The sequence below is a fragment of the Pipistrellus kuhlii genome, unplaced genomic scaffold (genome assembly GCF_014108245.1).
Source record: "Pipistrellus kuhlii isolate mPipKuh1 unplaced genomic scaffold, mPipKuh1.p scaffold_m20_p_6, whole genome shotgun sequence".
In the NCBI taxonomy this organism is placed as follows: Eukaryota; Metazoa; Chordata; class Mammalia; order Chiroptera; family Vespertilionidae; genus Pipistrellus; species Pipistrellus kuhlii.
In genome coordinates this window covers 30,259,609-30,285,717 of record NW_023425562.1, presented here as the reverse complement: position 1 = coordinate 30,285,717, position 26,109 = coordinate 30,259,609, and the positions used below count along the sequence as shown (strand labels likewise).

General features: G+C 38.3%; 1 protein-coding gene across 1 annotated transcript in view; it reads right to left on the bottom strand.

The window, feature by feature from the left end:
* L3MBTL4 (L3MBTL histone methyl-lysine binding protein 4) overlaps positions 1–26,109 on the bottom strand; it is a 235,127-nt gene that overhangs the window by 143,169 nt on the left and 65,849 nt on the right. Inside the window, exon 12 of the mRNA XM_036419408.2 lies at positions 593–707. Coding sequence (XP_036275301.1) covers positions 593–707 — 115 coding nt within the window. The remainder of the gene's footprint in view (positions 1–592; positions 708–26,109) is intronic.

Below are 26,109 nucleotides of genomic sequence, written 5' to 3'. Positions count from 1 at the left end.
GAAATTAAGATCGAATTAAAAAAAACAAAACACCCCACACACTTTAGCTAAAAGCAATGGTCAAAATTAGATGGATTTAAGCCTGGCTCAATATTCTAAATTGAAATATAAAAAATGAAGATTAATTAATTAATTAATTTATATTCCCAATACATATATTTTTTTCTATTGAAAGAGATAAAGAGAGATAGAAATATCAATGATGAGAGAATCATTGATTGGCTGCCTCCTGCACAGCTCACACCGGAGACTGAGCCTGCAACCTGGGAATGTACCCTGATCAGAAATTGAACTGTGACCTCCTGGTTTATAGGTCGATATTCAACCACTGAGCCATGCTAGCTGGGCTGAAGATTCTTTTAGATAACACCATAAAAATAATTTTTAATGATTATAATTTTTCATTTATATGAAGCATGAGGTTTAATTGCCAGTAAATGGCTTTCAGTGTAGCTCTAGTGATGACTAATCAATTCACCTATCTATATTTAGCTTTCAAATATTTATAATGACATAAAAAAACACACACACAGCATTAAGGTAGGAATTCAGGCTAAGTATTTTAAAAGCAACAACAAGAGAAAATACTCACGATGTGGCACTTCTAGTGGATGCCCTGTTACGTCACACCATCCAATTGGGTGAATGTCAGGGCTGTCTACATCCATCCAAAAGTCATATTTGTGGTCCCAGCCATCAAAATGAACCTGTTGAATAACTAGTATTTAGTAATTAGTTTCACTATCCCCATATCAAAATATTGGAAAAAATATATCCAAAATTGAGAATGAAATTTTATTAAACACACATTACAGCTGAAACTACATTAAAATGTGCTATCACATAGCCTTCTACTCTAGCAACCAAGGCTATGGTGCATCCTCCCCCCCGCCCCCAAGAATGTAAAGAAATTGATAAACAAAAAATCTATCAGGATTGATTAGAACTTGAAGAAAAGACCAATCCATTTTACCAACTAAGAAATATTGTAAGCATATTCTCTGTCCTGGTAGCACTGAAAGAGCCATATCAGCATCATCAATAAGAGTCATCACCTGATGCCAATATAAGCCGTATGCAGATAGGAGGTGGATAGATTAGAGTAAAAGGAAGCAATTCATTTCAAAATCTTAAAAAATGGAACAATGGAGGCAAAGAGAGTTGATAAAAATGTGCTACTGAGGAAGAAGGATTGATAGTTATCTAATAGCTATTATAAAACAATGTGTAAGCTTTCAGAAAACCCGAGGAAGAGATTGGGCCCAGGTCCACCAATCTTTTTGGTTATCACTCTATGCTATTTAGTTATAAAATACACGACACATACACATGTACACGCACGTACGCACACACACAGACACACACACAACACATACAAACAAGTCTGAGAATAAGATTACAATAAAGTCCAATTTGTGAAAAATACTTATTTTTTCACTTTTAAAAAACTTTATTGTTGAGATTATTACAGATGCACCTCTTTGTTCCTCCCATAGCTCTCCTCCACACACTTCCCACCTCACCCCAGGCCCTCATCACCCTATTGTCTGTGTCCATAGGTAATGCATACATGGATATAACATCTTTCTCTAATCTCTTTTCGCATCCCCCATACCCTCTTCCCTCTGAGAACTTTAAAAGCTATAATATTATAAATACCATTCTTTATCTTATACTAGTGTCCTGGTGCATGGATTCATGCACATTGAAAGGAAATTAGAAGAAATATTTTAATATCCCTATTTGTGTCTTGCTAATGAAAAGAAAATAGAGTCTCCTATCTACCTATTCCAGGACTTCTGTGAGGATCAAATGAGATGAGGCATGGGAAAACGATTCACAAACATTTGGTTAAAGTGTAAAATGTTTGCACCTGGTTATAAAGGAAGACGGGTTCCTGGGCTCAAGAAATTCCAAGGAGGCTAATTGCTAGGGACAGGAAGCTGGGCATTGACATAAATATTAATAAATAATGGGCGAAAGACTTATAGAATCTTTGAAAACAGAAGGCTCATAAATGACCAATAAGCACATTTTAAAAATTGTCAACATCATTATTCATCAGAAAAACCAAGATGAGACACTACTGTACACCCATTCAAATGATGTAAGTGATTGACAGCATCAATTACTGGTGAGGATGTGGAGCTCAAGGGACATTCATACAATGTTGGGAAAGAGTCTATAAAATTACATAACCACTATAGAAAATGTTTTGCTACTTCATTATAAATTTAAATATGTACTAACTCTGTAATTAGTAGCATTCCACCCCAAAAAGATGAAAAAATAAAGCTATGTAAGCAAGGGTTCCTAGCAGTTTCATTCATAATAGACAAACCCCCAAAACAACCAAATACCCAACAACAGGTGACTGAATACCCATTCACAGACAAGTATAGTATATACATAAAATGAATGCTAGTCATCAATTTAAAAAGTTTATAGCCTCATAAGCATGCATTAAACACACTATGTTGGGCATAAGAGGCAGACACAAAATAATGTATACTCTATGACTCCATTTACATGAAGTTTAACAATAGACACAAAAATCAAACCCATGGCTATGATAACAGAAATAGAACTGATTACAAAGGAACACAAAGGTATCTTTTGTAGGATGAAAATATTCCAAATCTTAATTTCAAAATTCACACATAAAATCTACATTTTACCATTTGCAACTTATATTTCATTCAAATTAACTTATTTAAAACACTTCTACATTCAGCTATCATGTGGGGCTTTTCTGATATTGTAGTATGCTTGTTTGCTCTTCCTATATAGTTTTTAAATTTTTATTTATTATGATTTTTCAGCATCCTAGACATAGCCAAACTGCGTCAAACTACCAAGCAACGAAATATTCCAGTTGTGAAAAGGCAAAACTTACATTCCTTCCTAGAATGATGTTATAATAGTTGCTTTGGAATTACCAATAGAAAGAAGTTCATGTAAGTGTGTATAATGAATGGGGTGAAAAAAAAATTCTCAAGCTTCAAAATGTTAGCCTATCTAATTTCAATATCCTTTTCTTTTGATTTTGTAGTGCAAGTACTTATTTATGCTTCAAAAGCCAGCAAGCAGTCTCTAAGCACAAACTAGACAGGCCACATGATCCATCTATTGGTAGATTCATCTTCAAGGAGTAAGGCCTTTCTATTTCAGGTATTGGGCCTGCACCTGGGAATCCTACTGTAAAACTGAGCCTAAAACTGAAAAGTAAAAAAATAACACCATTAAAAAATCTTTCTCGAAAGCTGATACAATGCTTTCAGTACTTTATTCCACATTTTCTATTATATTCATTAATAAATATTAATCTACCCTTTCCAAAGCTGTATATATTTACTTATAGTGAAAGCATGGGAATTAAAAATGCCCCCTGTAAATCCAACAATGAGATGCTCCCCTCTCACACAAAGGCAGTCTAAACTTGGAGAATCTGTACCCAGATGCATTCTTATGAAAGATATTTTTTGATCTTTGAATTTTTGTATCTCTGGAGTGAAAATCCAATTTTAAGAATTCTAGCCAGATGGCCAAATTACTAAAGAAGATTGGCATTTTAAGAATATTTACAGAGTCTCTTTTTAGAGCAAAAAATCATTTTGAAAACCAAATCATATCCAATGCTATATTTCATAATATTTATAATTTTTTCACATATTGAGGTTTGAATAAGCTGAGTAAACATATAGATTTTTCTTGCTCAGATTTTGATAAACTGGAACATGAAGGTCAGCTAACAGTCAACTGCTGTCTCAAATTAGTATCTTTAAGTCGGCAGTGATGCTTCCTGAAGGGACTAATATTATATGCATGAGCTATCAATGTCAGGGAAAATAACTTGAACATTTAAGAACTAGATCAGCATGTATGGTAGAAAGCTACTGGCACACACCTTAGTGTAAATCCAAAGCTGTCAATCCTCAGGATTGACTGTTTCTTGTTTTGTCTTATTATTTTCCGCTCAGTACCCACACCGGGAACTATCCTGTGAGCTTTGCCTCTTTTCCCGAATCATCTTTGCTGTCTCCATGATTCTTAGCACTGTGGCTTACTCATTGTTAGACCTAAAATACCATGGGTTTGATAAAATGGGTGATGTAATGATTATATCTTGCTGTTCTTTGGGGCAGTTTGAAAATAAGCAGTTATTTATCTAGGAACACTGGAGCTAAATTTAATGCTCAATAACAATTTTATTAGCATAAGTTATTAGTATGCTTGTTTGCTTCTCCTATATGGTTTTTAAATTTTTAATTTCCATTTTAACAAGTTTAGAAGATGTCCATATTTTACTGTCACAGACCTCTAATCTATTTTAAAGGCTTATGGTGAAAGCATTATAAGAATATATGATGTTAACTTATTTAGAAAGAGGGCTGATTATATCTGAACTCTTCAAGCTTTAATTGAATACACTTTCTGTTAACTAAAAGTGGCCTTGAATTTCATTCTCAAAGGATGAATTGAGTCTTTTATATGTTGTTCCAATAACACTAGCTCATAACCATTGGTGCTAATCAGACTACAGAAAATATTACTTCCTGTGATGCAGGGCTCTACTGTGGGATGGTGTTGGGAGGAACGCAGGAATAGTACCGAAACCAGACATCTGTTCCACTACAGGCCGCGCCTTCACAAAACACCACCATGATCCAAGAGCAAGTGTTGCATATGGCAGGGGACTCACTTTTATTGTGTGCTTAACATTCCAGGCATAGTTGTAAAATAGATGTATTCTCACTTAATGTCCACAATATGTTGTTTTCATACATGATGAAAGTAACTTTTAAGGAGATTTGCTGAGATCACACAGCCAGTAAATGGCAAAATCAGATTTAAACTGAAAACAGTTTACTGAGAAAAGGATACAAAAATCTAATTTGTGGGGATATTTGAGACTGCTATACCTAAGAATCTAATATAGCAGAGGTAAATTGCATTTTTAAATATAAAAAGACATTTCCATAATGGAAATAAAATAACATGGAATAACACAGGGCTGCAGTCCAGATTGCCTCTACTTTTGCATATTAAACTTTAATTCCACATTGTGCCAATCCATTTACTTGTCTACCCAGGCAAAAACACAATGGGAAGAAATTACAACAAAAAAGTATATACACTTTCAAATTTTACTTTCATATGCTATTTCTATTTACATATGAAGCTACTGAGATGCATTAGGGTTAAGAAATGTGTTGCCATTTCTAAGTCATTGTGATTTGAAAACCCTCACTCTCCTGGCCCTGAGCCTGTAGTTGTGGACCTGAGGACCCTACACTCTCTCCCACTGCTTCCACACCTACTCTTGGTTGATTGACCAAGATCAACCAAGAGGTTGATCTCAGTTCTCTCTCCCTGCTAACCTCCCCATAAACCCATCTGTTCTTTCAACAAATACAATTGTTTCTATCTTCCTTCTAGTCTACCTTTATGATAAGTATTTTAGAAAAAATATTTTAATCTCTAAGTTGGAAAATTAATAGTATTCATTATAGCTATTTTAAAATTCTTTTCATTTTTTCCTACATCACTGCTCAAATTAATCAAATTTCTTGAGTGTTGTTTTCAAACTTTAGTAAACAAAAATAAATATCAACCATCCCTTGCTACCACCAGGATTCTAATTCTTTGGGGAGGAGGATCAGAAGTGATGTCTGGAAATCACATTTTTTTGAGCCACACATCTTAATATTATTCTGCTGAAGATGATTTTTTGATAAAACTTTTAAAAATGTTTCTTTAAGGTGCTGCCATGGCAACAAGGTTTTTAACTGAAATTGCCATCAAACTTACAATTCTATCTAAAACAATCAAGAAAATCCTAACTTTTTTCATAGCTCTTTTTTTAATTTTGAAAGACAATGAGTCCAAGGAGAAACCTGGTTGAAAGGCTAATGCAGAGAACATTCAACTCCAAATGTTTCCACTTGTGATAAATATGTCCACACATTTCCATTTCTCTATTTCTATGGTTATTGGTATAACTAATATAATTAGTTTTCCCATAAGATGTGTTTTACCCATAAAGATCACCATAAGAAATATAAATTCCACATTTCTGACAGAATCCCCAGGGCTTTACTTCTTGTTAAGAAATCCTTAAATATTTCATCAGAGCTAGGCATAATAACAGCCACATGTCTGTGGGTAATATCTTAGGAAGAAAAACCTTCTTCATAAGCACCATGAGGACAAACAACCTCAAAATCAGTTTACAGTCAAAACTAACAAATATCTTCATTAGCTCTGCCCTAAGATTTATAGTGTTAAGCATGGGAGCAGCGCACACTACACATTCACTGTTATTAGGAAGGCCATGTCCTCTCTGGGTATTCACCAGGCTGCTGTTCTCCCTTTTACAGTGGACATTGCTTCAACATGCTCTCTCCATTTAGCCTCACATTCTGAATTTCTGGGCTAGATCCTTCATCAAGCCATCCAGGTTTTGCTACTAAATCGTACATGACTTATACTCATTATTGATAAACCACCAACTCAAAAGAGAATATGAGCTGCTTATGATAATCTAACATTGGATTTCTAAATAATAGTAGGTCATGAAGCATGAGAAAAAGAAGAAAGGCTAATTGTATCTAGAAGGACCAGAAAATGTATTACCCAAATGGGACATTTTTGAGGATAAAAGAGAGCACTATTAATGATTACACAATCGCAACAGACATAATCCAGGACATGATGTATAATTACTCCTGATAGCTTAAGGATGATCGCTGTAAATAAATCTCCAGCAAACCAATGGCAAAGGGGAAATAGTACACAAATCCAATTATAATGTGAAAAAACCACACCAGTTAATCTAAAGTTCCAAAAATTTCACTAATAGGTATAAATTGTGCAGACATTTATATAGGAACGATGAAAAACACAATGACAACGTGATGTAATAACTGTGGGTGGCATCAGCAAAATGGAAATATTCATATAAACATACACATGTATAGATGAAGATCTGGGCTCTATTTCAATAATATCTATGTTTAGTAGATTACATTTACAAACTGCTTATATTCATATTCTATGAAGTACACCCAATAATTAAAATAAAATAAAACAAAATAAAATAAATTGCTTTTAAAGAACAAGGAGATAACATTATAAATTAAAAATTCTGTATAAATTTCTCATGTTTACATGCATCATACCCTCTGAAGAGATAATTCATCCAGCTGACTGCAGGGACCGTGTTCATGTATAACTAATTATCTCAACAAGAACAATGCATTCTGAAAATGGATTAAATTTCTCAAGAAAATAAATAATGTCCAAACCAGTGAATAACTTTCAAGCAACTGAGGAAAATGAATGTTTGTAATTAATGTGCTTGTTCATGTTTTCTTATATTTTTGTTCATAATTCAGTATCAGAAGCCTAAATTACTTCTGGTGAAATAATTGGTAAAAAGCCACAACTTGGCTTCTGCCCTCTAAACCTCGGCATGCCATGCCAGCTAAACACAATGTAAATTAAAAGCATCATACACATCATACAAAGATCTGTCATTTAGGGCTAGTCTTCTATTTATTTTAGATAAAAGCCCCTTCCTAAGTGAACAGAGATCATCAGAACTTCATGGAGAAGCACAGGAACAACCCTGAAGAAGGTGGCAGGACCTGGCTGGAGGAAAGGCAGCCATTGGGGCTGTTAGAAACATGTGGACAAGTTGGGTGGACTGGAATCTGGAGGAACTCCACACCTGAAGCTGGTTCTCTGGGACCTGGGTATTGCTGAGTGCCAGTGCACGGGAGCCTCTGGAGAGGAGCTGGAAAGCAGAGAGATCTCCTGAACCTAGATCACTAGAGAGAGGGCCAGTAATTTCTACAAGAAAGTCCTATTTTTCAATACATTTGAAATCAGAGAAGAACTAAAACTATACTTCCAAACTCTCCTCAACCCAGTTCAATTCCTAACCTATTTAAAGTGATGAGTCCCAGTATAGTTTCGTAGAGCTGCCATTTCAAATTACCACAAAGTTGGTGGCTTAAAACAACAGAAATGCCTTCTGCCATATTTCTGGAGGCCAGAAGTCTGGAATGGAAGTCGTGGCAAGGCTGCACACTTTCTCCGGCTCCAGGAGAAAACCATTCCTGGCCTCTCCCAGCGTCCTGTGGCTCCACGTGTTCCTCACCTCAGGGCTGCATCACTCCACTGTCCCCTCTGTATTCTCTCTTTCAAAAGAACACTCATATTTAAATTTAAGGCCAATGAGGACAATCTTGGATGACCTCATCTCAAAATCTTTAACATAATAACACCTGCAAATACCCTTTTCGAAAATAAAGTCACAATCACAGGTTTTGAAGATTGGGCTGTGGATATATCATTTTGGGGACTACTACTCAACCCATGAAAGTCCCTCCCACTAGCTGCCTCATAGAATAAAAGGCATGGCCTCTTTGGGGGAAAATAATATCTATATTATAGTTTCTACAGTTATTTTATATACAACATCCAGCATATATAAAATTTTATATGGAAAGAAATTGGATAATATAGCTGTAATCAAAAGAAAATATAGCCAAAAGAAGCAAACTAACAGAACAGGAATTGAAATTAGCAGTCAAGAACATTAAAGTAATTATTTTAAAAATGTTAAATGAAAATGAAGAAAGATAATCGAAATAGAAAGACGGAGAAATTCAACATAAAAGTATACTATCTAAAAAGAATAAAATGAATATTCTATCATTTAAAATTCTGTATTTAAAATTAAAAATTCATTGGTGGAGCTTAACAGCATACTAAAAACAGCAACAGAAATAACAAGATATATGAAATATCTATCATTAGAAATTATTTAAATGAAAGAACAGAAAGATACAATAAAACAAAACAGATATGGAGATACTTGGGATTCTTTCAGCCTAACACATGTAACTATAATCCTAGAAGGAGAAGAGACAGAAAGTAAGTACAATCAATAATTGAAGAGAGAATGCCTTATATTTTCCCCAAATTTTTGAACATCAACACACATATTCAAGAAAGTGAATAAATTCCAAACATGAAAAATACAAAAAAAGTGTTTATATTTTAAAGACAAAGTAAAAAATACACATCCAGTCAAAATGAAAATGAAATATCTAGAGATTATCAGACTAAATGAAAAGCAAGACCCAACTATATTTGTTTTTATATTTGTTATATATCTGCTTAAGTCTGTAAGAATAAATAGGTTGAAATGAAAATGTTGAATCAAAGAAGTCTGACACAAAAGAGTACAGAGTGTATAATTCCACTTATAAGAAGCAAAAGAACAGGAAAAATTAACCTTGGTAAAACAGAAGTCAGAATAATGATTACCTCTGGAGAGATATGGAAGCAGTATTGGTATTGATTGAGCTTAACAGAAAGTTTTTGAGTGATTGAAAAGTTCTCTATTTTGACCTTGAGAGTGTCCTGATGAGAGAGAAGAGATGGATAGATATGTTAAAATTTGTTGAGCTGTACACTTAAGATGTGTACATTTTACTCTCAATAAGTTATCCTTTAGTTAAAAAAATAGGCATGAGTTCATAAATATTGAGTCCATTATGGCATGCTTACTATTCTGATAGTAAGGCAGATTCAGAATTGATAGAGCCCTCAAATAATCATTCAGTTACTTATTCAATATACCAACACTAACCGAGTGCTTGCTATATTCCCAGGGCTATTTGAGGTACTAGGAATATATCAGCAAACAAAAGAGAGAGAAAAATCCCTTGCCTTTGAAGTTTACATTCCAGTGGGCAAAATCAGGCCTATCAAATAAGTGACTTTTTTAGCAAGTTAAAAGGTGATAAAATCTAGGAAAAACAGAGCAGAATTAAGGAGATTAAGACTGTGCCAGTCAAGAGTTATTGCAATTTTAAATCAAGAGGCACAGGGAGGCTTAAAAGAGTTAAAAGTGTTAGAAATTTGGATAGCTATATGAGGAAGAATGTTTTGAAGAGAATAACCAGTGCAGAGATCTGTAGGCAGCAGGCTGACATATTTGGGTACAGCAAAAATTGTGGTTTAATTGAAGCAGGGGGAGCAAGATAGTAAATAACAAGAGTTCACCTTGGCCAGTGTTGCTCTGTGTTAAAGGGGAGAGTCTTGGATTCAATTCCCAATCTAGAGCAAGTATCTGGGTTGCAGATTTGATCCCCACCCTGAGCGGGGTGAGTGTTGAAGGCAACCAATCAATGTGTCTTTCTCACATAGACGTTTCTATCTATCAATTAAAAAAAAATGGAAAAAGGATTAAAAAACAACATGTTGGAGTCAGAGAGGTAACATATCAGGTAGGGTCTTATGAACTTCAGCTTTTATTCTTAGGAGAAATAGAGAGGCACCAGAGGGTTTTATGCAGAAGAGTAACCTATCTGACCGTGTCTTACAAGAATCAGTGTGACTGCTGTATTGATACTACTGGGGCAGACAGGAGGTGGCCAGGTTGGAAACTGAAAAACCAGTTAGGAGGCTCATGTTATAATTCTGGAGAGAGATAATGGTAGCCTGAACTGGAACGGTATTTGTGTAAGCGGTGAAAAAAACTTGGTTCTATATGTTTGAAAGATAGAGCTAAACTATTTACTGTCAGATTTTAATATTGTTATAGGACAAAGAAATAAAAGATAATGCCATGTTTTTTTATTTGAGCAATGGGAAGAATAGAATACATAAGATGGCAAAGACAGTGGGTAGAAAAGTGTTAAGAGAAGAAGGTTGGGTACTGAAAGCTGGGACATGTCGAGTCTGAACAATCATTAGCTATCAAGTGGACATGTCAAATAGGTCATTTGATATAGGAATCTGGAGTTCATCAACATAAAGGTAATATTTAAATTCATGAGATTTGATTAAATTATAAAGGAAGAAAATATAGTTAAAGGAGACAAGATCCAATGAAAAGTCCTGGTGCATACTGACATTAAAGAGTTTGGGATGATGGAAGTAATCAAAAAAAGGAGTCTGAGAAAGAACTGGCAATGACCAGAAGAAAAACTAAAAGATTGTGGTGCCATGGAGGTAAAGAAAGCATTACAGAAGTATAAAGAACCCTGTCAAAGAGGTTTCCTATTCATGGAAATGAACAGAGAAGTGAAATTAGAAAATAATGTTTTTAAGATATTTGTTTGCTGATGGAAATTACATTGTGTAAAGAAAAAAACAGATGATCAAGGAAAAAGGGTTAAGTTGTTGTCATGGTTGAGGAAGCAGGAGGGGATGGAATTAGACACAAAGGAGGCAGATGCCTTTGATGAAAAATTCATCTATAATTACAGAAAGACAAGTAGGATAGCTGGGGACAGAAGCAGATGAGTGGGCATATATGGTGCTGGGAATGTGTAGAAGTTCTATTCTGATTGCTTCAGTTTTCTAGGTGAAATAGAAAGTAATAAACGTCATCGGCTGAGAACAAGAATGAAGCAAATGGAAGGGGAAATCTTAGGAGGGGGAAAAGATGAGACAGTCATCCGGGAGAACCTGTCAACAGATTAGGGAAACAAGGGTTCCCAGTCAGCATGAAGATTCAGGTAACATGTAAGTTGGTGGTTGTACAGGAAGTCCACTTGGCACATTGTGTATTTCTCCAGCCATGCTTAGCTTCATGAGGAAGCTACAGAGAAGCAGAGGATTAGATTTTGCCACAGTGGTGGTTTTCACAAGAAAGTAAGATGAACTGAAGGACAAGGAAGCAAGAAAGTACATGCAGTGATATGATTATGTCCATAATCTAGGGGCGTCAGGAAAAAGGGGAGACAATAAGAAGGTCAGAGACAGTGAAAAGGTGGTAGGATCAATGAATGACAGGTCCTGAGGGAGTTGAGTGATAGTGAATCCAGTGTTAAATAGTTTGAGTATTTAAGGTAACTACCTAGAAAGATAATGATGTGGTCATGGATACAAAAATATTATAATTATGAAAGGGTTACATTATGGTCATTAATAATGTTTATCATAATTACTTATAATAAAATATAATAGCACTACAGTAATTATACTAATTATTGTCATTAACAACAATGTGCTAAAGCAAGGACTAAACAGTAGTCGCCAACCTTTCAGACCTCATGGATCACCAGTGGTCTGCAGACCACCAGTTGGCGACCGCTGGACTAAAGCATGGACTAAAGTATGACAATGGGGCTCACTGACTGAGGCACGGTCTATGTACACCTATCAAAACCACCAAGAATAAAGACTGAGGTAGTGTTGGTAAGAATGGTCATAAAGTGGCAGCTAAAATAACCCAGGAAGGAGGGGACCTTTGTAGATGACTATCAGTGGGAGTGGTGAACAGAGTTTGATGACCTGAGATTCAAAGCTGTGAATACTGAGGAGCAAAGAGCACTATTTTCTCACCTCCAGCTCATGCAGGGACCCCAGATGGAGAGGGCTGCAGAAAAGGCAGCCACATTGTGTTTAAAATAGAAAAGTGAAGGTAATGTTTAGAAAAAAGAAAAAAAAAAGACTCCAGTGGGCACAAGGCAATGACTGGGAATAAGGGTGGGGAACAGTTGACCATAAACAGGGGTGAGCAAAAGCAAGGCTGGGAACTTGGGGGTGGTGAGGAATGGGTGCCAGCCTTCTTTCTGGCTCCTTGGATAAAAGTGAAGCCGAGTGGAGACTGATCACACGCCCAGCATGTGGGCCACTCCTGAATGTACTTAAATACTCTGCTCTTTCACAGCACGGAGTCACTGTACAGCCCTAACTCCTGCTACCAGTATTTGGCACAAAGCACAGCAGGGACCATCAAGGACAAAGGAGTCCTCCCACCCTGCAGACGGACAGCAGAGCCCACAGGAGCTCCTGGTGCTCGCTGCAGCAAGCTGTGGGCCAAGAGGAAGAAGGTCTGTACCCCATTGAATGTCCTCCCGTTAAGCTTTCCAATGTTAAGTCCAGAAAAGGGGGAAAAAATGTGAGCCTATTTAAATCCTTCCTTCTGGAAAATAATTTAAAGAAATCCTGCAGTTTTAACTTTAAGAATGTTAGAGCAGTGAGTGTTAAATTCCCAATATAAAGTGATCAGCTTCATGCTTTAATGAAATTCAGAGGCACACTTGCCCACACTGGCATCGAAATAAGTAAACATTCCATAATTGAGCTAAAGAGAGTGACTCAGTGAGGGAATCTGAATGAGCCTGCTCTCCTGTGGGGGTGGGTGACAGGCCCAGCAGCCCACCTGCCTCTGAAGACTTGCCTCCAGGCCTAACATATTTGGAACAAATGTCACAGGTAGGCTGATAAATGCCACCATCATAGTCATCTTTACCATTTCTTTTAAAAATATTTTTTTCCAGAAAGTGACAGCTATGGTATGATAGTTATTAGCTATTTAAAGGCAAGCACAGTGGGAAGTGGCCCATTTAATGAATTATAGCCCATGTGCTATGCAGAAAGGTCTCTATCTGCCCACTAAATGCACTGCAGTCCTTACCTTGGAACTGCAAGTCACTGAGACTGCCTAAGGGTCAGTGAGAACACAGGCCCCGGCATCCCTTCCTTCTTGGGTAAGGACAAGAAATCTGCACTGAAGATGCAACAGATGCAGAGAGCTACAGAGAAGCCCTGATCTCATCTTGCTGCAGGGCGGGACAGAGGCGAGCCCTCCCTGCAGATGGGCTGCTCCTCAGAGTGCAGGGCAATAGAAACACCTAGGTCCTTTCAAAACACACTCACTGGAAGCCAAGCTCGCCTCTTGTCAACCAAGTGATCGTGAGTGTGATATTTATGCAGCTTGACCTTTGACATCCTTACCTACAGAAAAGCGGTAATGATGCCAAAGTTGCCTAATGGTAAGGTTTCCTAACTATTACTGGTAGCATATGAAATTGCCAAATGCAAAGCGGGTATCAGAAAGTAGGGTTTGTGGATAATAATGTTATCATGTAATAATGGGGGGGAAAAGAGAGAGAAATGTTTGGAAGAGATGGTAACAATACAATTCACCAGGAGACCATAGTCTGAAGTTCCAGTTGATGAGCAATGATTGTGTGTTCTGGCACTGAAGCAAACCCTCCTGAGGTGTGCCAGGCGATCTGGGCCCTCAGTGGTGGTGGTCCCAGGAAGGGAGGCAGGTTCTCACCTGGTCTCAGAATTCCCCTTCACCTTCTGGTGTGGAAGCAAGCCTCCAGTTCCTGTGCACTCCAGATATGGGGCATCAAATATCCCACCCCCTACTAGGAACTGCATAATTGCTTGGTAAAGCTAAGAGCTAATTAATTTGTCAGGGTTTTCTCTTCGGTGTTTGCTTAGAGCAGCTGCGGTGCATCAGGTGACACAATTCCATTTGGGGCACACATACACTGGGATGAGTCAACCTCTTGCCAGTCTCAGACTATATGAGGAGCATAAATACAAATGTATCATACCAAACAGCAAATTCAGAAAAGCATCCCCTAAATTTTTTCAGTTAAAAATGGAAGACATTTTTATTATGAAAACACTAGAGGCCTGATGCATGAAATTCGTGCAAGGGGCTTGGCCCTTGCAGCCCCTTGTTCTGCTGTTCAGTCTAATTAGCATATTAGCTCTTTATTATACAGGGTTATTTTAGGGATAAAATACTCCTGCTCAGTTTAATTTCTGCCGATGCCTACTGCTTATCTGATTGGCCTTATCAGTTATTTCATAAAGTCTGGTTTTTCAGTGCCAGAAAAATGAAATGGAATTTTGAATAACTTCACAAACAAACCTGAACGATGTAATAATATATTTGGTAGACATGGATGCTCAGCAGATAAGAAGCAGAGTCTGCAAGCTTCCACTCTCTAGGGGACTGCCTGTGTCTTCTTTATTCCATGCCTCATTCACCCCACCCATGCTGTATTTCATTCCCTCTCCCTGGCTCACGCATTTCTCTCCAGTCGCCATCCACAATTACACAGTAACTAGCGACAGCACCTAGCATACATTGGTGATGTCCACTTTAATAATGACTTTGTTGCTGCCTATTTCTCCCACAAGTGCAAGAAATCTCCCAATTAGTCCCTAACCTAGAACTCTTCTTAAATAAAACCTTGGATTCTTAACTTGACTTTGAATACACATAATCCCTATTCTTAAAATTTGAGCCTTAGGCTGAAATTTTAAATGAATGAATCACTAAAAAAGACAAATAATTTACAAAAATATTTGCTCCTATGGAACTACCGTGTTTCCCCGAAAATAAGACATCCTCCGAAAATAAGACCCAGCGCATGGAAAGATAAGAAATCCCCTGAAAATAAAACCTAGCGCAACTTTGGGAGAAAAAATTAATATAAGACACTGTCTTATTTTCGGGGAAACAGGGTATCTATCCAAAAGAAAAATTTCAAAGCCTTTTAAGTATCAAATCTTCTCCAGGTGAAAAATACTAAAAGAGGAAATGAGAGATTTAAATGCAAAGTCTGAATTTTGTCTCACTAATAAGCCCAAGTTAGAGTTTGGTTAAGGTTAGAGTTAGGATTAAGATTAAAGCAACAAAAAATAACCCCAACTATGTCCCTGTGGGGATGAAGAAATTGCTTTGACTTCAGACTTTTATCCTGGAGATTTGGAGACTGACAGAGACAATATCTAATAATAGGGTGAGTGGTGCTGTAGTGTTGTACAGTATTTATCTGACCAGTGAGCTGACTTCCTTCAGAATTCCAGACCTCTACTATAGGCAGCTACACTCAACTTCATTCCAAATCTCCCACCCTCACCCCCGAGGGGACAGTGGGCCACTCAGAGGAATGTAAATCCTGGCCACTATCATGGGTCTAGGGATTGATTCCTGACCGTATCAGAACCCTCCATGACTTCTCTGATTTCTGATGGAGCAGCAGGGAAGACTGTTGCCAGGGGGTTACCATGCTGGAATGGTGTGAGGATGGAACCGCTGGTGGCTTTGACACTTCTAAATGGAGACAGTCCATTTCTCAGGAGGAAAGGATAATACCTGCACTGGGAAAGAGGTGGGAGACAAGATAGAGAAAGTTCTGGAGACAAAGATCTAAAGAAAAGGGAGTGAGGAAGCAGGAGGAAGGCTGATAATGCTATTTGAGACCTTGAGTTCAGAGATGCTTGTGGCCAGATCTACATACTATCTCATATTTCAGTGAACCCATAAATCCTTTATTTTTACCTATGCTAAATTAGCTCTGAATTTCACTTGTAAAAGAAGAACCTAAATATTCCTTAAGCAATCCATACAAAATTAAAAGTTCCACCCAAACCAAGCAAGGCCCTGAGTAACTTACAGATAATGCTAGAGAATTGGGCCTCACAATAGCTGTCAAGTGTTAACTTTGGTGCTGAAAGTCCTTTAAAGTACCATTATTGACAATTTTAACAATACTTCTTTCTTGGTCCCAAGTGGCTGACTTTAGCCTTTCTCAGGTGTGCTTTGGTTATGCAGCATTAGAATGCAGATGCTTCTGTTGTCCTCTCATATGGTGACCTGGACCTCCATTTAGGATAAGTGCCAGATCCAACTTTCTACAGATATAAATTTTTCTGCTATCACTGCAACCCTCCGAAGTATTGGAAGGCAAGAAACAAAGTTTCAATGCTGATGAGCCTGCACCAGGAGCATCTACTACCAAGTGCAGGTCAGAGCAGCTCAGGTCTATTTCCTCTGATTTTCCCTTCTCTACTCACCTACTTCCAGTGCCTCTTAATTCAGCCTGTTTCTTTGATGGTCTCTTTTTTCTTGATGCTGCTGTGATCTCTCAAGCTAATGTAAGTAGTACTTTCATCTGTCTTTAGCCTGTCTTTTTGGGTAATTTATTGCTGATGAAAAATCATACTATTCATTGTAAATACAACTTGGATGTAACATAATCCTTGCACCAAAGCTCACCTCATGGCTACAATCGCTCATACTTGACCTGTATGAAGCAGTTATTTAGCTATTTCATCTCCCCACCTGCTAATCAGATGTATTCCCTGTTTATAAGACTTCTAATATTTATTAGGGAAAGATAATATACTATTTCAAAATCCAGAAATTCTGCACTATTCTCAATATACTTAACTTACTCTAATCTTTATTGAGATTTCAAGTCAGGTTTCCCCCAACTGCCCTCCCTTGCTGGTCTGGTAATCCCTAACTGCCTTCCCTTGCCAGCCTGGTCACCTCTAACTGCCCTGCCCTTTGGGCGTGGTTGCCCTTAACTGCCCTCCCCTGAAGGCCTAGTCTCTAACTCTCCTTTGCAGGCCTGGTCTCTCCCAACTGCCCTCGTCTGCTGGCCTGATTGCCCACAACTGCCCTCCCCTGCTGACCATCTGGTAGCGACCATCTTGTATCCACATGGGGGTGGCCATCTTTGACCAAATGGGGGCTGCCATCTTGTGTTTTGGAGTGATGGTCAATTTGCATATTATCTCTGTTTTATATAAGATTATATAGGATGAGCAGCTCAACATGTGTCTCTGGACTCTCATTGCAATACTTGAGCCTAGGGCAACTAAAGAGCCTCGGAGTTTGTGAAAGCAAGACACCAGGCAGGAATGCCAACAGAGTGGGGGGACAGCCCCCTGGCAGGAAGAAGCTGCCTCAGAGGCCACTGTGGAATGTCAGAGACAGCAAGGAGTGGTGAACAGAGCACCAGGGAGCATGTACACAGGTCAACCTTGCAAGTTTCCTAAAGAAAACTCAGAGCCCCGTGGTGTAAAGGCCTTCGTTCTTTCAGGGTTCTTGATGCAAATGAGGAATAGTGTGGTGCACAGTGAATGAGAAGATGTGACAATATTTTGTATATTACAATATACATCATTTTGAGGTGTGTGTCAGGGGGTTGTATTTATTAAGATAGGTCGTACTAATACAACAGTGGAGGGACATTTGAATACTGTGGACACAGACTGTCAGAGGAACTTGACTTATAGGCTGAGAAGCAGAGAGATTAACTTGGGTTTCTGCACAGAGAGGCCTAAGCTAACTGTAGTGGGACCACCTTCAAAAAGCAATGTGGACCCTTCATGCTGCTGGCAGTTTTTGACATTGAAGTTACATTCATTTTAAGAGGAGATTATTTTTACTAGAAAATCACTGGCAACCATTACTATTCAGAATTCTAACCATTTATTATCCATTACCATTCCACAGAACCACTGTTTGTCATATGTTATTAGCATAATAGCCCCATAATGGGCTTTGCTTCTTTGACACTGTTATAACTGCCATGATTCACAATGTCAATATTCAACAGAAAAAGCATTACATATATTGCAACAATGCATGATTTCAATTATTCCAATATTATAGCATTCTTAGCCAAGCATATAGCTACCATATTGCTTACTAATGGTATATTAGTAATAGAGAAGCACTAATTAAACCAATTTTCCATGTGGTGTTATAAATTGCTATTATTTTTCCAAGAAATATGTAGAGGGCATCTAGTTAATACCAAATATTAATGCATACTTACTTTCATAAGTAATAGGTAATTAATAGTAAATAATAAATTACTAGGAGTAAATAACCTATCTCTACATTTTTTATGGATAGCTCACATTCATTCACTCAGCAATAATATTTGGTACCTATAAAATGCCAGTTACTGCCTATAGGTACTGGGATAACAAGAGTACTTGGGTAGTCCAGCCAGCATGGCTCAGTGTTTGAGCATCGACCTAAGGACCAGAAGGTCACAGTTCAATTCCTGGTCAGGGCACATGCCTGGGTTGTGGGCTCAGTCCCCAGTATGGGGCATTCAGGGAGCAGTCGATCAATAATTCTCTTTCATCACTGATGTTTCTATCTCCCTCTCCCTTCCTCTCTGAAGTGACTAGAAATACATTAAAAAACAAACAAACAAACAAACAAACAAACAAAAAACAGGGCAGCGGACAAGCAGACCACCTTTCCCTAGTTGTAAACAAGCATTCCTTGTTCATGTTTGTGAACAAATTGCGTGAGGCTTTTGTTAAAATTAGATTCTGACTCAGCAGGTCTGGGGAGAGGCCTGAGAGTCTCCATTTCTCCCAGGTGAAAATGAACCTGCATTCTGCTGCTCTAAAAACCCTGAACTGCCACACCCAGTCTGCCCTGAAGTCAGGATGTGCAATCTTGCCTGAATAATTTCAGATGTCCCTGTTTTAAGTCTGAGCCTGGACCACTTCCCAGATCATCAACTGTGCAATCACTCTGACCAGTCTGCATCTCTGGACCCATTTTTAAGTTCAACCTGATTTTTTCCACATTTGATCCTAGGACCTTGAAACACTAATCCATCCTCTGAGTGTATAGAATCTACACAACTCTTCTTTTTCCATCAGCAGGCATTTTCAGGTCAAGGGAAGACAATCCCTATAAATATGGCCTGCTGCTATTGTTTCTAAGGCCCAGTGCTAGTTCTGTCATGGAAGCAAGGACACATACTCTACATGGAGTTCTGGGGTAGGAGGGGCAAGAAATACACCTCTAAGTAGTAATAGCAGGACAAAAGAGTAGATCTGGCTTAAGCTGTGGACTCTAATTTGCTGTTCCCTGTTTCCAACAGCTAAGCCCTGATATTTCCTATAGCCATGCAACTTCCCAAGAGTCCTTTGCTTATACCGTGTTTCCCCGAAAATAAGACATCCTCTGAAAATAAGACCTAGCTCATGGAAAGATAAGACATCCCCTGAAAATAAGACCTAGTGCAACTTTGAGAGAAAAAATTAATATAAGACACTGTCTTATTTTCAGGGAAACAGGGTAGGTTCAAATACAGAACTTGTAGAGACCACTGCCCAAGGAGCTTCCAATGTAAACCAAAGTTATATACTGTGTGTGTATACACACACACACACACACACACACACATACACATACATGATGCATATCCACATAATAAAACATTAGATTTGTCTCTACATAATAGTAAATAAAGGCATTTGGTGTTTGGAAATGCAAATAAAACAAGGCATGTTTTATACTTTTTCAACAGAAGAAAAATTGTTTTTCCTGAAATGCCATCTGCCCCTCAGCTTCCTTACTCACAAAGCTTACTGTACTTTCAATGAGCATTTATAGCACCTGATGTTTGTGTCATCCTACCTAATAAAAGAATAATATGCAAATTAACCATTAACCTGCCACACCCATAAACCACACCCACAAGCCACGCCTACCAGCCTACCAGGAGTGAATATGCAAATAAACCCAACCAACATGGCTACAGCCACAGAGAGCAGGAGGGAGGCTTGGGTTTTCTAGGCAATGGAAAAAGCCAAGCTTCCTACCTACCCTTACGAGGACTAGGCCTCCACTCAAGGATACAAAGTTTCAATTATAGAAGGTAAACAACCAAACAGAAATGGTGGCATCCATGGAGCTGGAAAGAGTGGGCGGAATGCTAGGGTTGCCCCCAGCAATGGAGGAAGCCAAGCTTTCGCACACCTTGGCTGGCCCAGGCCTCCCCTTAAGGCTACAAAGTTTCAATTATAGAAAATACATAAGTCCAAACAGAAATGGCCAGGGCCAGATACCAGATACCCACTTGGGTCCCCAGGGGGCGTGGCCAGCCTGCAAACCACCAGAGGCCCCTCACTCAGGCCGCCCCAAAGGAACCCTGATCTGGGACATCCTTCTTAGTAAATCAGCCAGCCCCTACCTGTGTACCAGGCCTCTATCCTATCTAATAAAAGAGTAATATGCAGATTGACCATCATTCCCACACACAAGATGGCTGCCTCCATGTGGTCAAAGATCCTGCCCCCATGTGGACACAAGATAGCCACCATAAGATGGCCAGCAGGGCAGGGCAGATGAGAGAGAACCAGACCTGCAGTAGAGAGAATTTGGGGGGACCAGGCCTGCAGTGGAGGGCAGTTAGAGGTCAGCAGGCCAGCAGAGGAGGGAAGTTGGGTGTGACCGGGCCTGCAGGGAAGAGGAGTTGGGGGGGGGGGGGGGGGACTCAGGCCTGCAATTGAGATCAGTTGGGGGTTGGAGGGACCAGGCCTGCAGGGGATGGCAGTTAGGGGCAAACAGGCTGGCAGGGGAGCAGTTAGGCATCAATCAGGCTGGCAGGGGAGTGGTTAGGGGGTGATCAAGATGGCAGGCAGAAGTGGTTAGGGGCAATCTGGAAGGCAGGCAGGTGAGCAGTTGGGAGCCAGTAGTCCTGAATTCTGAGAGGGATGTCTGACTGCTCACTGAATGGGGCCTAAACAGGCAGTCAGACATCCCTTGAGAGGTCTCAGATTAAAGAGGGTGCAGGCTGGGCTCAGGGATACCCTCCCAATGGACGAATTTTGTGCCCTGAGCCTCTAGTACATTATATGTTGAACTGTAACTTTACCTATCTTCGCAACCAGATTTGAGAGTTTCAAGTCTTAATCTCATCCTAGAACTGATAGTTGTTGGAATGATTTCTTCTCATTCAGTAAACAGAAGCTATTTGTTACATAGTAGGTCTCACCACTTCCGCCTCTTTTTAATAAGTATCTCAACTTTATCTAATACTACTGCAATCGGCAGAATAATGGTTCCCAAAGATGCCCACATCTTAACCCCTGACACCTGTGAAAATGTTATCTTCTATGGCTGGAGGGGTTTCACAGGTGTGATTAAGTCAATGATCTTGAGACAGGAGAGAATATATCCTGGGTTACCTGGCGGGTCCAAGGTTATTACAATGGTCCTTATAGTGAGAGGCAGGCATGTCAGAGAGAGGTGTGAAGGTGCCACACTGCTGGTTCTGAGTCTGGAGAAAGGGGCCATACCTCGAGTAATAGAGGAGACCTCTAGAAGCAGGAAAAGGCTGGGAAACCAATTCTGCCCGAGAACTCCTAAAAGGAACACAGCCCTGCTGACACCTTCGTTTTAGACCAGTTGACACTTCTGGGCTAAAGAACTGTAACATAACAAATTTATGTTATTTTAAGCCACTAATTGTGTGATGATTTGTTACAGTAGCAAAACGGAAATAATATAATTACATTTTAGCAATAAATTAATATGATGTAAGGACCTACTCATTCCTTTCTCATTGGAGAATCCCCTCTCCCTGAGTCTACAACCTTTTCCTATATCACAAGAAATGGCATAGACTTCAGAACAGTTTATTCCGGGGTGTTTTCATTCACTTATTAAGTTTTGATAGCTATTTTCCAGTGGTAAAAATAGAGTGCCTATAAAGCAATATGTGAGAAAAAAGAGATGATGTTCCACATAATTAGCTAAGTATCAGTATTAGTAAGGGCATTTGGAATGTCAAAACTGCAGCTGGTCAGAAACAGTACACGTCTGTGCAAGAAAACAGCAGAGAATTTACATGTCTTTCCAAAGCTAAGACAAATCCAACAGACTCTCTTGTTAGCTCCGAAATAAGACACTGAGTCCATACTGCACTATCTGACTGAAGGTGTTGGAAACCAGAGGCAAGCAAGGGCCAGACTTTCTGAGTAAACATAAAGCTTCAAGGAAGTGACAAGAGTAAAGGGATCACATCCACACTCCAAAGTCCTTTAACCCTTGAAACAAAAATGTAATTTAGTGCTTTCATACACATGTCTGTGCATTTTGCAGCAGAGCAATCTGTAGCACTGCTCAGACACTGAAAGAAATACGAACCCTAAAATAAGGGTTACGAATAACTAGTGCTACAACAGCATCATCTTTTCTTTAAATTTCTTTATTGATTATGGTGTCTCATAATTGTCCTCATCCCCCCATTTCCATCCCAAACCCCTACCCATGTATGCCCACCCTCTGTTGTCCATGACCTCTGGTTAGGCTTATATGCATGCACACAGTCCTTTGGTTGATATCTCCCCTTTGCCCCTCCCCTCCCCTACTTTCCCTCTGAGGCTCGACAGTCTGATCGCTGCTTCTCTGTCTCCAGGTATGTTTCTGTTAATCAATTTATGTTGTATGTGTCATCTTTTATTGAAGAAGTTTCTACATAGACAGTGTTCTGCATGGAAAGCTGTGAAATGTTCTATTTCTATTCAAGCTAGTGCATGACTAAACCAATGCCTCCAGCCAAATAATTATCTCAGGATCTCATGAGACCAGGCTGGGAGAGGAGGCTGGTGAGGATTACCTAAGGAGTGCCAGTTGTGCCTCCCGACGGGGATACCTGACTCATCGCCAAGGCAGTGGTTCACTGCTGTGCTGTTGGGCCTGTGTTTCTGTCCTGGATCTACTGACTAATAAAAACAAAAAAGGTAAGTCTCTACTTACATTTCTTGGAGAACACACCCCAAAGCCAGAGAAGCCTACTCTGAAAGGGCCTGAGTGAATTCACACAGAAAATCAAACGTACTGTGATAAATACTATGAAAAATGTATTTTTTAAGACATTCTAGAAGCTGTTGATTACATAGTAAGTCTCATTTCTTTGAATAACTAAAACAAAATTAAATATAAATGTAGTTTAGTTAAAAAAATTAAATATTAGAAACAATTAAGCAAGGATACAAAACTCCATCTGCTAAAGGTAACACTGTGCTCATCTTCTAGCCTAATCAGGGCAGTGTATCTATAAAAACACGCGTTGGCCTATAATAGCCCACAGGCCACACAGGAGCCTGCCGACTAGTAGGACTATCACAAAGGCTATTGCGTGCTGATTAGAAAGAGTGGCAAGTAAGATAATATATTCCAGATTCTGCCCCATTTTTAAAAATATATTTTATTGATTTTTTACAGAGAGGAAGAGAGAGGGATAAAGTTAGAAACATCGATGTGATAGAATCATCGATCAGCTGCCTCTTGCACACCCCCACTGGGGATGTGCCCACAACCAAGGTACATGCCCTTGACCAGAATTGAACCTAGGACCTTTCAGTCCGCAGGCCAATGCTCTATCCACTGAGCCAAACCGGTTTCGGCCAGATTCTGCCCCATTTTTGACAGGTAATTAAACTAAGACTCACAGGGTCAAGTGATTTTCTCAAAGTACTGAAGCCTGACACAAGTCAGTGAAAGCATAGCATTTATGACTTGTGTTTGGACTTACTTTATTTTTCAAACAAAAACTTTATACTTCTTAGTCTGGGTTAAAATTCCAAAGAGTTTCTAGTCATATAACTAGTAGAAAACTTATTATGACAATTTTTCTTGGTCATGAAGTTCTTATTTCATTTAGAAATGCCACAAATACACTCAGTTAATGCATTAAGTATAAAAAGACTTGCTAAAGAGATTCAATTTATTAATGATTCAGTAGAACTTCCTAAAGCATCTATTTGAAATTCATTTATAATTCATTTCACAACTTAGCTGCAGTTCCCACAGGGAAAATATTTATCAAATATTACTATTTTAAGTCCTCCCTTTATATTTATGTGTAGAAGAATACATTTTTTAACAAGTAAAAGATAAACTTCCTAAAAGCATTCATCCATCTATTGTAACTTAATGTGCATTTTCTGATAAAGTGACAGTAATGGCTTTCAGATATAACAGAGCATACTGGGCGGCCAAACAAAAGAGTAAGTATTAAATGTATTAGCTGGTTGTAAATTAAACAACATGCACGCTGAGTCATTATAAATATTTATTAGTGAGTAACCATGGCAATTAATAAACACTGTAATCAACACAAGGGAAAATGGCATTTTAAAAACCTGCCACGGTAAGAAAAATTTCACATGTCACTTACCAATGAAACATACATGACCAAATTAATATTTTCAATGTGAACATCAGAATATCTATCTTGGCTAGTACCAGTTAACTTACAAGAGAAAGAGTATAGAATATCTTGCACCAAGTCACCTCTGTTCTACACCCCAACACTGTAATTCATAGTCTCTAATCCCAATGGCTCATCACAGGTATAGGATAATTGCTAAAATGAAAGATCACTGACTTTAAAGTTAAAAATACCTCTGTTTGAACACAACTCTTCTACTACTCATTGTAAAACATTAGTAAAACTACATAAATTACCCAGGCCACCTGTAAAGAAAAAATAACCCTCCCTATATCAAATGTTGTATAGCTATTGTGATGATTATTTGAATAATTATATTGTACACTAAAAACTAATATAATATTAAAAGTCAATTGAATCTCAAAAAAATTAAAAAACAAATTTTGTTAAGAAAAGTTGCAATATATATTAATAGCATACTTAGTTAAATATCTAGAACAGTATAAACATTTAGTAACTTGTTCTTACACTACTATTACTACTTCTGTGATTTGAGACTTATACCACCATATCCACTACTGGTACTACATCTACCATGGCAACCTCATCTTGTCACTGCATCTTGTCCAAGATATTATTAGGGATCAAATGTTAACTGTAATAATTCAGATTCTTTGGATCTAAACTCATAAGGCCTACTCAATTGACTAAGATAAAAAAAGAAATAAAAACAGACAATAACAAATGTTCATGAGGATGTGGAGAAATTGGAACCTTAATATACTGCTGGTAGATGTATAATGTACAATGATGCAGTCACTTTGGAAAACATTGTGGTAGTTCCTTCAAATGTTAGTTACTATATAACCCACCAATTCCACTCTTAGATAAATATACAAGAGAAATGAAAATATATGTCCACATAAAAACATATGTTCACCCAAATGTCTATCAGTAGTAAAAACATAAACTAAATGTGGTACATTCTTATAATGAAATACTATCCAAAAAATAAAAAGAATTTAGTACTGATATGTTAAAACATGAATGGATCTTGAAAGACACCAGATACAAGAGGTTCAATATTATATGATTTTATTAATATGAAATGTTTAGAAGGGCAAATCCATAAAGACAGAAAATAGATTAGTGATTCCCAGGGACAAGGTGTTGGTGAACAATGAAGAGTGATGGCTAATGGGTATCAGCTTTCTTTTGCAGAGGAAGAAAATATTCTAAACTTACATAGTTACAATGGTTGCACAATTTTGGGAATATATTAAAAACCAATGAATTTTATGATGTATGAATTATATCTCAAAAAAGTTGTTATACTGAATATATAACTGAAAACTAGTTGGAGAGAAGCCATATAAGCAAGCACAGAGGAGGCCACATTGAGACTAGGAAATGAGGAGGTACAAGAGGGCTGGCTAGGCACTCCTAGGCAGCAGTTCAAGTTCCAGAGGGATATATCAGCTGTGATAGTTTCCCTTGAAAAGTGTGAGGTCTGAACCCCAAGCAGTGCTCTCCAGCCCAG